The 12,512-nt window shown below is 37.5% G+C and overlaps 1 protein-coding gene across 2 annotated transcripts in view; it reads left to right on the top strand.

Annotated features, from left to right (window-relative positions):
• Positions 1–3,319, top strand: part of LOC110455400 — a 28,112-nt gene extending 24,793 nt beyond the window's left edge. For both annotated transcript variants that reach the window (XM_021505513.1, XM_021505514.1), the window contains exons 5-7: positions 1,017–1,765; positions 2,354–2,571; positions 2,724–3,319. In XM_021505513.1, coding sequence (XP_021361188.1) covers positions 1,017–1,765; positions 2,354–2,571; positions 2,724–2,796 — 1,040 coding nt within the window. In that variant the 3' untranslated portion in view covers positions 2,797–3,319. The remainder of the gene's footprint in view (positions 1–1,016; positions 1,766–2,353; positions 2,572–2,723) is intronic.
• The last annotated feature ends 9,193 nt before the right edge of the window (positions 3,320–12,512 follow it).

Here is a 12,512-nt window from a genome sequence, read left to right as displayed (position 1 = left end):
GGTCATTAGTGAGTTAGGGGGATGTTGTACTAGGGTTGGGAGGTTAGGATGATGATGTCATTATTGGGTTAGGGGGATGTTGTATTAGGGTTGGGAGGTTAGGATGATGGTGTCATTAGCGGGTTAGGGGGATGTTGTATTAGGGTTGGGAGGGTAGGGTGAGGGTGTCATTAGTGGGTTAGGGGGATGTTGTACTAGGGTTGGGAGGTTAGGGTGAGGGTGTCATTAGTGGGTTAGGGGGATGTTGTATTAGGGTTGAGAACTTTATTTTTTCTACAGGTAAGTTTGGTTACTTGTAACACTGTATTTCGCTGGTTCAACAAAATCAGGTAATATTTCTCACCTTGTTTATTTATCTATCTGAATTGATACCAAAGCATTTCTCCTTTACCATTTTGTGTAGGATTATATTATTTTGTATGCAAGCATAATGTAGGGAAGACAAAATAGTTGTGCATGAAACCTTTGTTACAAAGACCCATATTTTGACCTCTGGAAGACTTCAGTGCTTAACCTATTTTTAAAAGAACTTATGATTTGGAATTAAAAGTAAGGAAGGAGTGTTGCACTGTAAATTCAAGAGCTAAGTAATTTTGGTAGTGCAACCAATTTCATGAACTATGACCTTAATTCAGGACAAAATAGTTTCTGGAGCATATGTCCTATTCATGTTTTACCACTTAAAACTTAGTCATTATAACCTAAACAATCAAAGAACAATGTGTCTAGAATCTTCTTCCTTCACTGCTTTATTACAGGGTTATTATTTCACCCTGAATACAACTACCACAATGTAAATAGACGGTCAGATTATAAGCTTAAATCTAATTTGGCAGCATGTTAAGGGTATTCAGAAAGTTACTGCTTTGGGTTCAATCAGATTAACTCTAAATTGAAAACTTTGTATTTTCTCTTTATGCCTGTATGACTTTTGTTACGAAGTTTGATAGAATGCTTTTTACTGTCAGAGTTATTTTGCTACCTGAGGTAATCTAGTTCACACTTGTACATTTCAGGGTCCTTGCAAACCCCATTTTATGTAGAAAAGTGTTCCGAGGTCATGTTTGCTGCCTTTGAGGAGTTTGCTCGGAAGAGTACACCGATGCAGTTGCAGGAAGTCCATGTGGTGGACATGCGGGAAGCCGTTATTGTGAAAGGTATGCGGGAAACATTCCGGAAAAAGATGAGATCATTTGAAAATAGGTCACTGCCTCCCACACCACGCCAATCTAACAAGCCACAAAAATTCGCATCTGGGTACTATGAAAATGACACAGATGTTGGGCCCCTGAGAAAAGGGTCTAAATTTTGGCCAGAAAAATGCCAGAAAATTGCTGAATGGAGGAGCCACAAGAATAGCTCCTCTGGTAAGCTAGATATGACACATTTTTTCAAAAGGGCGACAAAACCAGCAGGCAACATGAAGATCCTTGGTGATGACCCCAGCACAAGTAAATGTGGTTCCATGAGGGAGGGTGCCACATGCGGTGATCAGGTTGAGGATAGCTGTGTGATCTGTATGGACAGTTTTGATGATCCAGTGAAACTGAACAGATGTGGTCACATGTTCTGCCGAGAATGTATTTCTGAATCGTTCCACCAGAAGCCTGTGTGTCCTGTGTGTACCACTGTGTACGCAGTCGTACAGGGTGACCAGCCAGTTAACGGAACAGCCACGGTCTACCGTGACGACAACTCACTCCCAGGCTATTCCGGCTGTAAAACATTGATAATCAACTACATATTCCCAGACGGCACACAAGATGTAAGTAAATTATCTAAATATCATTTTATACTTGGGATCATTTCAGGGGGAAAAAGGAGGTGGGCTTTTTCTAAACTGAGACACATTATCTATCAAGAAAAGCAGCTGCCATCTTGGATTTTAACACCGACATAACGATCCGATTTGGTAGCAAAATATGCAAATATAATTTCAAAAAAATATTGCAAGCATAAATTGCATTCAGATACATTTGTATTAAGCAAAGGTGAAAAGGTCCATTTACCTTAATAATTGGTCCATTAACCTTTGTGTAGAAAGTGTTTGGTATTGCATTTGCATTATCAATTTGTTTTTGCCTAAATATGTTAATTCTGGAATGAGGTTGGGAAAAGTCAGTCTTTATTTTAAGGTATATGGTATTTGGAAATACTACCTTCGGGTGTAGAATTACGGAGTCCGAAGCTTGGCAAATTCTTCACTTTCAGTAGGACAACTATATCCTTTAGACCAGCATAAATGGATGTCCCAATTATGTATCTACCATATAAAGATGTGGGAGTAAATAGTATTTTGTGTGTATGGAAGTTAGTAATTTCAAAATTTTGCCGTACTCCTTTGTGTACACAGGAAGAACACCCAGATCCCGGACAAGGATTCAAGGGCCTCAATCGTCAGGGTTACCTCCCAGACAATTCACAGGGTCACAAGGTCCTCCAGATGCTCAGAGAATCTTTTGAACAAAGACTGACCTTTACTGTAGGTCAGTCACGCACAACCGGAGAAAATGATGTCGTCACCTGGAATGATATCCACCACAAGACGCGTCGGGACGGTGGGACAGAAAAGTAAGTTATTAATTGTAACATTTACGGGTAACAGATAATTATATATAAATACTCACCTGAGTGAAAATCCTTATCAACTGGTGAAAATAAATAGATCCTGTGATGGGTATATATAGTGTTGATTTAACATGCGGTGTTGTTCTTTGTTACAGGTTTGGTTACCCTGACAACGAGTACCTTGACCGTGTCACTGAAGAATTGAACGCCAAAGGGATAGGCTTGTAGTGAACAGTGCCTGACCACGCCCTCTCTGCTAGGCATCAAGTGTCTGTCTACCTGCACATTTTTAATAGTATTGATTGATGGAATCTTCCCCTACTTTTAGGGTTTGACATAGAAATCTCTAACCCGAGGGGTGACAACCAAAAAAAATCACCCCTCAGGTTGGAGATTTATCTGTTACACCCTCAAGGTAGGGAATGATTATTTTTCTCCCACCCTATTAATTCAGTCACAACACCAACTATTTGTAAAAAAACCACATGTGGGTATGCATATCGTCATTCACTTTTGATGATGTCACAATTACCGGTGACGCATTTTAATGACGTCACAATTGAACATATGCTAATCAGTACAAGGCTATCTCCCCCTTGGTGTCGACAAGCTGCTCTTTCCCGGCTAAAACGGGAGACGCACCTGTGAAGGATGGGAGAAAACTTTTTAGCTCCCCTGGTCCAAAGGACCATGGTGAGCTTATGCCATACTGCAGCGTCCGTCGTCCATCGTCCGTCGTCCGTCCGTCCGTCCGTCCATCCATTCGTCGTCTGTCCGTCCGTCAACTTTTCCTTTAAAACGCTACTAGTCCAGAACGGCCAAGTAGAGTTTGACTAAATTTGGTTTGGAACATCCTTAGGCTAAGGGGACTCAATTTTGAATAAATGGTGGGTGAGGGCAGAGGGGTGGGGCCCAATAGGGGAAATAGAGGTAAAACCTTTAAAATCCTTCTTCTACCATAGGGATTAAAGAATTTTATCTTAATTTAGTCAGGAGCATCCTTGGGCCAAGGGGACTCAATTTTGTATAAACCGTGGGTCTGGACCCCAGGGGCCTGAGGGGCCGGGCCCAATAGGGGAAATATAGCAAATTCTTTAAAATCCTTCTTCTTCTGTAGTAATGACAGGATTTGTTCAATATTTGGTCTGAAGCATCCTTGAGTAAAGGGGAACCAATTTTATATAAACCGTGGGTATGACCCCCTAAGGGGCCTGAGGGGTGGGGCCCAATAGGGGAAACATAGCAAATCATTCTTTAAAATCCTTCTTCTTCTGTAGGAATGAAAGGATTTGGTCCATATTTGGTGTGGAGCATCCTCGGGTTAAGGGGACTCAATTTTTTGTATAAATGGTGGGTGTGGCCCTCCTTGGACCTGAGGGACGAGGCCCAATAGGGGAAATAGAGGTAAAACCTTAAAAATCCTTCTTCTCCCATTGCGATTAAGGGATTTTATACTAATTTATTCTGGAGCATCCTAGGGCAAAAGGGACACAATTTTGTATAAACAGCGAGTGTGGCCCCCCTGGGGGCAGAAGGGAGGGGGCCAATAGGGGAAACATAGCAAATTCTTCAAATACCTTCTTCTTCTGTACGAATGACAGGATTTTGTCCAAATTTGGTATGAAGCACCTTTGGTGAAGGGAACCAATTTTGTATAAACGGTGGGTCTGACTCCCCTTGGGGCAGAGAGTCGAGGCCCAATAAGGGATATAGAGGAACTGTAGCTTTAATATCCTTCTTCTTCTGCTGGGATAAAGGTACCAGGGGTGCAGAATAGAAAAATGAGCGTAACCCCTTGGGTATCGAAGATGTATCGATCGAGGATGTATCGAGGATGTGTCCATTGAGGTAAACACATGCACTGCTGAATTGGCACTGTTTGTAGAACTAGCCTATTACATAATGTTGCATACCAATATGCTGTAGACACTAGTTATATACTCATTGTGACATTGATATTTGTCTCCTGATATTTTTAGGTCACCTGAGCTTTGCTCAAGTGACCTATTCCAATCACTTTCCGTCCGTCGTCGTGAGTCGTGCATAAACTTTTTACATTATCAACTTCTTCTCCAGAACCAGTGTATGGAATTTTTTCAAACTTGGTCAGAATCATCCTTGGTAGATGAGGCTACCAAATTGTAAAATTGGGATTCCTACCCCAACCCTAGGGGCCAGGGCGGGGCCCAAAAGGGAAAATAAACCAATATTTCAAAAATCTTCTTCTCCAGACACAGAGGTATTACAGTCATTTTCTCTGCATGGATGGAAAGATCATCAGGGGCTTTATTTAAATTGTAAATTTCAGGACCCCCGAGCTATCCGTTCTCCCTTGGGGAGGGGGTAAAGTTTACTATAGTTTATATAGGGAAACAACACTTTTGGGTATATTTTGACAATTTTCTGTTGGAAATTATTTTTACTTGGTCAGAATCATCTTTGGTGGATGACGGTATCACATTGTAAACTTGGAATTCCTGCCCCATCCCCAGGGGTTAGAGCGGGGCCCCAAAGGGAACATTTACAAATATTTTAAAATTCTTATCCTTTGATGACATGACAAGTATTGTATTTCACTTAGTTTACATGCTGATTTCCACATCACATCTAAACAATAAAATAAAGCTACCAGTACCTATGATATAACTATGATATGCCCTTGGGCCTCTTGTTAAAATATAGTACTCATTAGTATTGCTACCACAAGTACATTTTATAAAAACCCAGGTAGTCCCATTCAGTTATTAACCTCGATCAACCTCCAGAATTACACGATTCTAGAAAAATATCTTTTAGACTTCTTTTTTGAGGTCAATATGAAGTTTTATGAACCCGAGAAAGTGTTATTAACCGAGAGAAATTGGCAACAATAACACATATCCATCAAAGTGAAAGTCCTCAATTGTTGTATTACAGATGATATTTATGATATTTATGATGCTTTTGTCATAAAAAAGAGATGTAGTGTGAGCAAATCATTAAGAGATAAGTACTGCAACTGGCAAGAGAGCAAATTGACTTAACAATTGAAGTGACATGTTGTTTCTAAAAAAAATTGACACAAATCAACCAGTGAAGATGATATGATGAGATGACATACAATTATATCATCTAATAACACTTCTTAACACAATCCATAATGGATTTTGTTTTTCTTAACTGAAATTTATAAACTCCAATCATATTTATGTAAACATATATATATGTAAGAATTCAGTAATTCTGCAATGAAAAATTTACATCAAAATACATATATAAAAAGTATTCTTAGTACAAAAGAATTGACACAGTTATATCAGATTAAAGACAGCACAGTCAATGTGTAACGTTTAGGTCTTTAACTGAACACCATGCAAGCACCTGGTTTCTGAGATGTAACTTCTTCGTAATGATATTATATAAGGAAAAAATGCTGATTTTGGTAATTGCATTTTAAGCTTGTCTGAACATGAGTGAATTAACATATACGTTTAAACCTACAATATCATTGTATTCAGCCAGAGATGTACTCTTGTACTGAGCTTATATATAGAGTAAAAATCTGTTGTAATGCCACCCGTTAAACCGCCAAACCCACATACTGCCATTAATTTACTCAGAACAGATTTCCACGTTGTAATTTATATTTTACGTACATGTTACCAGGTACAGTATTATAAATGAATCGATTTAATTCAGAACAAAATTCAGAATTTCAGTATTGATACCCTCCTTACAAATTGGAGTAAGTGAGACAAAAGTAATTGTAATTTACAACATTTCTGCTTCATTTTGGAGCATTGCCCTTTGACCTGTAAAGACACTTTCTCAGTTTAAATCAGGCCACATACCCACATAGGCTTATTATTAATGTAATCATTATGAAAGTCAATATTTAATTTGCTGCATCCATGCTTATATTTCTTGGCCCTTATACATTTGAAATACTCTCACTTCCTCTTCATTTTCATTCACCATGTTTATATGTATTTTTAGTATGTTAATGCATGAAGATCATGCATCTGTAGGAGTTGGTCACTATTTTATTGAACTCTGGAAACAGAGGTAGAAAGAAGCTTATAATTACAATGATTATTTGATCAGAGGGCACTGCATAATTAGACTGTTAAATAGTCTATACACAGGGTATATATATTTTCATCATTATTTATAAATGGGTTTATTATAATTATCTTGTAAGTATAGTCTTTTATATATAAACTTTATTTATTTTATGTCAATTATGAAACAAGTTCTATAACTCATATTAATCAGTCTTCTTGAATTGGCCCGGATGTTAGCATGCAGGGGTCTTAAATGTGGGAGGAAACCGGAGTACCCGGAGAAATCCAACCTTGTCGGGCAGGTTACCTCATACTTTTTCACGTCAGATCGGGGAATTGAACCCTGGCCGCCTTGATTAAAGGCGAGTGTGTAAACTACTGTGCCACTCAACCACCCTTAAAAGTAAAGTGTGCTGCACAAACTCCCCGGACAATATTGGCATATATTGAAGAATAGAGGTCTTATGTATGCAAAATATATTTTTATCAGTGTGTGTTTAGTTTATATATTTCTTGCGTCATTAAAATATTCTTGCAATGTATAATTTTTATACGCCCGTCAAATTTGACGGGAGTATTATGGTATGGGGTTGTCCATCTGTCCGTCCGTCCGTCCGTCCGTCCAGCGTAAACTTTTGTTTGTCCGGCAATCTCCTCCTACATTTTTCAACCAATCTCTTTGAAACTTGGTATAGTCATCATAATCATGATATGAAGTTCTGTCTCCCTTTAAAGAATTTTGATTCAACAATTTTTCCAAAAGTTACTGCCCTTTGTTCATTTGTCAGCTAACCACTCTAAGAATGATGCAGATCATATTTCAATGTAAGAAAGTATATAACACTATATGACATTCGACGGGCGTATATTGTTCCGCCCCGCAGTTCTCTTGTTCATAATGGTTACTATGCGAGGCCTCCAATTACCATTTTCATTTAAAGTAAAAGTTTAAAATTAAGAAGTAGATTCATCTAAGATTCAATTATTTCAAAAGATTGGTGGCAGATTTTATTTTTTCCTAGAAAAAAAACCCGGACTTCGTTGTGGTAGAATTAATGACTGAACATTTTGACTGTTCACTGATGTTTCTTAAATCATTTGTAAGAGTCGAACAAATTCAACATGATTTTTATCAAATATATAAGAAGATTTCATCAGCAAATTTCATTTGACTTGAAATGTCAGGTCAGTGGTGTTTCATATTGCGAACAAATTATACAAAAAATAATGTTGGTTGATGATATTTTATCAACAATTTGATTCAGTTCAGTTCATACAATTACGTTGCAAATACGTTGTGTTTAAGTGTGATTTATATAATAATTAATGTATACTTTTTATTAAATAGATGTTGTTAAAAGTCATTGGCAATGAAATTTTTTTTTTCGTGATACATGATACACAGTAACTCTATAATCGCTTCAAAAAGTTATTTATTTTGAGTCATTGCCCCAATACAATGGAGGCACGGTAGTCTAGTGGTAGGATGCCGGGCTCATGGGTTTGAGTCACGGCACCGCACTGTGTTGCATCTTTGAGCAAGATACTTTACTCCCCTTGTTCCAGTCTACTCAGCTGTAAAGGAGTACATGGTTCGGCAGTGCTAGAGTCGTTGAATGCTAGCTGTTAGCGCCGAAATGGCTGCATACAATAACTAAGGTTTAGAAATGTTTGACAAGTGACTGACAGTCGGTCAGCTTATCATTATTGGTAGATTTTCAGTCCACCATAAATTTTTATCTTGTTGATCTAAAGACTTTCTTTTTATACACATATTAAGTGGCATGACGTATTATGTTATCATGTGAGCGGGTGGGTGTGCACGGTTTCCCCTCAAAATTGTAAGTAATTTTCAACAGATTTACTTGAAACTTTTTATAGGATTGTTAATTACCATGAAAACTTGGACGAATTTGATAACCACTATTGTCCGGTTGTAATTTACGGAGTTATGTCCCTTTATTAAATTGTTAAAACGGTATACGCTCGTTGTTTCTAGTTATTTCAAATGGATTAACTTCAACTTCATAGGAAGATTAATTATCATGAGAACTCTTGATGTTTTTGATAACTACCATTATCTGACTAATTTACAGAGTTATGACCCTTTACTCAATTGCAAACCACACACAATAAAATCTCAAGTAATATTTAACAGATTTACTTCATACTTCATAGGAAGTTTAATTACCAGGATAGGTTGGATAAGTTGGATAACCTCCAATATCCAACTGTAATTTAAGGAGTAATGAATCATTGGAGTGAGTGCAATACAACTATCTGACCATAATTAATTAATAAACTTATTTCCCCTGGTTTCATTAATACAGTACAACATGCATTCTAAGATGTTTTATTGCACTCATTGATCTACCAGGTATGTTTAATTATTTCTCCTTTAACATCAATTACTTGCAATTATTTTATACATTCAATGTGTGACGAGCGTATTATTCATCGCTTCGCGGTAACCTTATTATAAACTGTTTTTCTGCAGCAAAAATGTTGTCACATCTATCGTGAAGTCAGGTATTAATGTAGGTGATGCTACACTGATACAAACCAAAAATATAGTGCTTTACAAAATATCATTGCCAATGACCTTTAACATTTATAGAAATTGTGCAATTAATTAGTTGTTGTGAATTATTTCTTTTAAGTGCACTTAAAAAGTATGATTCTTTAGCTACAAAAATCATAGGTGAACAAGGTGTGGTCACACATGTGTACACGAGGTGGTAGGTGAACAAGATGTGGTCACACATGTGAACACGAGGTGTTATCATAGGTGAACAAGGTGTGGTCACACATGTGCGATAATGGTCTTTTAAGTGCACTTAAAAAGTATGATTCTTTAGCTACAAAAATAGAAGCTTTTCCATATAAATTAATATAGTTCTTTTTAAGTAAAGAAAAATAAAGATGCTTAAATCAAAACGTGTCTTTGATATTTCTTTATTTATTATCTGTGGAGAAAATCTGCACGACATTATCGCACATGTGTACAAGAGGTGTTATTATAGGTGAACAGGGTGTGGTCACACATGTGTACACTAGGTGTTATCATAGGTGAACAAGGTGTGGTCTCACATGTGTACACGAGGTGTTATCATAGGTGAACAAGGTGTGGTCACACATGTGCGATAATGTTCTTTTAAGTGCACTTAAAAAGTATGATTCTTTAGCTACAAAAATAGAAGCTTTTCCATATAAATTAATATAGTTCTTTTTAAGTAAAGAAAAATAAAGATGCTTAAATCAAAACGTGTCTTTGATATTACTTTATTAATCATCTGTGGAGAAAATCTGCACAACATTATCGCACATGTGTACAAGAGGTGTTATTATAGGTGAACAAGGTGTGGTCACACATGTGTACACGAGGTGTTATCATAGGTGAACAAGGTGTGGTCACACATGTGTACACGAGGTGGTAGGTGAACAAGGTGTGGTCACACATGTGTACATGAGGTGTTATCATAGGTGAACAAGGTGTGGTCACACGTGTACAAGAGGTGTTATCATAGGTGAACAAGGTGTGGTCACACATGTGTACAAGAGGTGTTATCATAGGTGAACAAGGTGTGGTCACATATGTGTACACGAGGTGGTAGGTGAACAAGATTTGGTCACACATGTGAACACGAGGTGTTATCATAGGTGAACAAGGTGTGGTCACACTTGTATACACGAGGTGTTATCATAGGTGAACAAGGTGTGGTCACACATGTGTATACGAGGTGTTATTATAGGTGAACAAGGTGTGGGCACACATGTGTACACGAGGTGTTATTATAGGTGAACAAGGTGTGGTCACACATGTGTACACGAGGTGTTATCATAGGTTATCATAGGTGAACAAGGTGTGGTCACACATGTGCGATAATGTTGTGCACTTCATCCAAGGTACCTACTGGCAAAATATCATGACCCTGAGCCTTATGGAATTTGAGAAGAAGATTGTTTAAGTATTTGACCCATGTTGACCTTTGACCCCGACTTGCACTTAAAGTTGACCTTTGACCTCATTACTGTAATCGAGAAAAATAATCGCACTGCTTGTCTTCATAACATACCCAAGTATCATGACTCTAGTCAAAATGGTTCTTAGGGTATTGTTGTTTGAAGTTTTTAACATATTTGACCCTAGTGACCTTGAAAGTAGGTCACCACATCCCCGGTATCTACTGGCTAAATAGCATGACCCTGGGCCTTATGGAACTCAAGAAGAAGATTGTTAAAGCTTTTAACCAAAGTTGACATTTGACCCCCGACTAGCATTAAAAGTTGACCTTTGACCTCATTACTGTCACTGAGAATTTTTTTCGAACTGCTAGTCTACATAACATACCCAAGTATCATAACTCTAGTTCAAATGGTTCTTAGGATATTGTTATTTAAAGTTTTTAACATATTAGACCCCTGTGACCTTCAATGCAGGTCTAGGTCATTTTAATGAGGAAACTTTATAGCACTACATCCCAGGTACTTACTGGCCAAATATCATGACCCTGGGCCTTATGGAACTTGAGAAGAAGATTGTTAAAGCTTTAAACCTGTTGACATTTGACCCCCAACTAGCACTTACAGTTAATCTTTGACCTCACAACTGTAATTGAGAAAAATATTCGCACTGCTGGTCTACATAACATACCCAAGTATCATTACTCTAGTTCAAATGGTTCTTAGGATATTGTTGTTTGAAATTTTTCACATATTTGACCACTGTGACGTTGAAAACATTTTAATGAGGAAACTTTATAGCACTCCTTCCCAGATACCTACTGACCAAATATCATGACCCTAGGTCCTACAGTTCTTCAGAAGAAGTCGTTTAAAAGAAAAAGTAGACGGATGGACGCCGGATGCCGAACTACGGACGCCGCAGTACGGCATAAGCTCACCTTTCGGGCCAGGTGAGCTAGAAAAACAAAAACATTTCAAATTAAAAATCAAGTTCTAATAGGCAGATTTAACTGAAATTCGGTCTATGAATGATCAACTCATGGTCCTGACAAGTTAACTTAATGTTAAACTTAACTACTATTTACTCAAATTGGTAGGAATGTTTCAACAACAAAAATAAATACTGGACTCGGGTAACCGTTGAGGCCCATGGGCCTCTTAATTTCTATCTCATTTATATTAATTTCCACACATATGTCAGTGCATCGGCTGTATCCCTCATTTGAATTGCTCTTTCAATCACCAAACATTACACAACATTAGATGGATACTACATAATTATTTGGTGTGTGACATACATATAATTCCTTCCAGATGGTACATATTTTTCTTTTGTGGTGATGTTCAGATATATATAAAGAAATGTATACCACATTTGCATTATTTCAGTCAGGAAATTCAATGGTGAAGCCATTGGTATAGGATCATATTACAATAATTTCCATCGAATGGCATTGCCACTATATAACCCGACCAAACTCAGTTGGCATTCATATAGGCTATGAATGCCATGAACAGATTGTTGACGTCATCATTATTATGACGTCATAAACTGTTTTGTTGGATACTCCTCGGGCGATGGCTGTTCTATTCGTTGAACAAGCGTACACGGTACATATAGCGTTATTTGAACTAAATGCTGAATAATAAGTGTAATCAAATTTTTTATGAGATGAACAAATTCCAAAATTGGTAAATACAAGTATTGCACTGCTTTCAATCGTCATTCATAGGCAATATAGCGCACTTCATTGAATTTGCCTTTGTCCAGTTGGCATTCATATTGCCTATAAATGCCAACTGAAAGGAGTTCAATGCTTAAATGTACTGACATTTGATAAGTTGTCACCAGTCAAAGTATGAAGTAAGTGATACCACATGACTTCAAAGCTGCTTCACATAACACTGTGATACAGTGACCAACACTTACACATA

This window comes from Mizuhopecten yessoensis, unplaced genomic scaffold, assembly GCF_002113885.1.
Source record: "Mizuhopecten yessoensis strain PY_sf001 unplaced genomic scaffold, ASM211388v2 scaffold8213, whole genome shotgun sequence".
In the NCBI taxonomy this organism is placed as follows: Eukaryota; Metazoa; Mollusca; class Bivalvia; order Pectinida; family Pectinidae; genus Mizuhopecten; species Mizuhopecten yessoensis.
The sequence above is the reverse complement of the archived record's forward strand: the minus strand, read 5'-3'. Positions and strand labels throughout refer to the sequence as shown.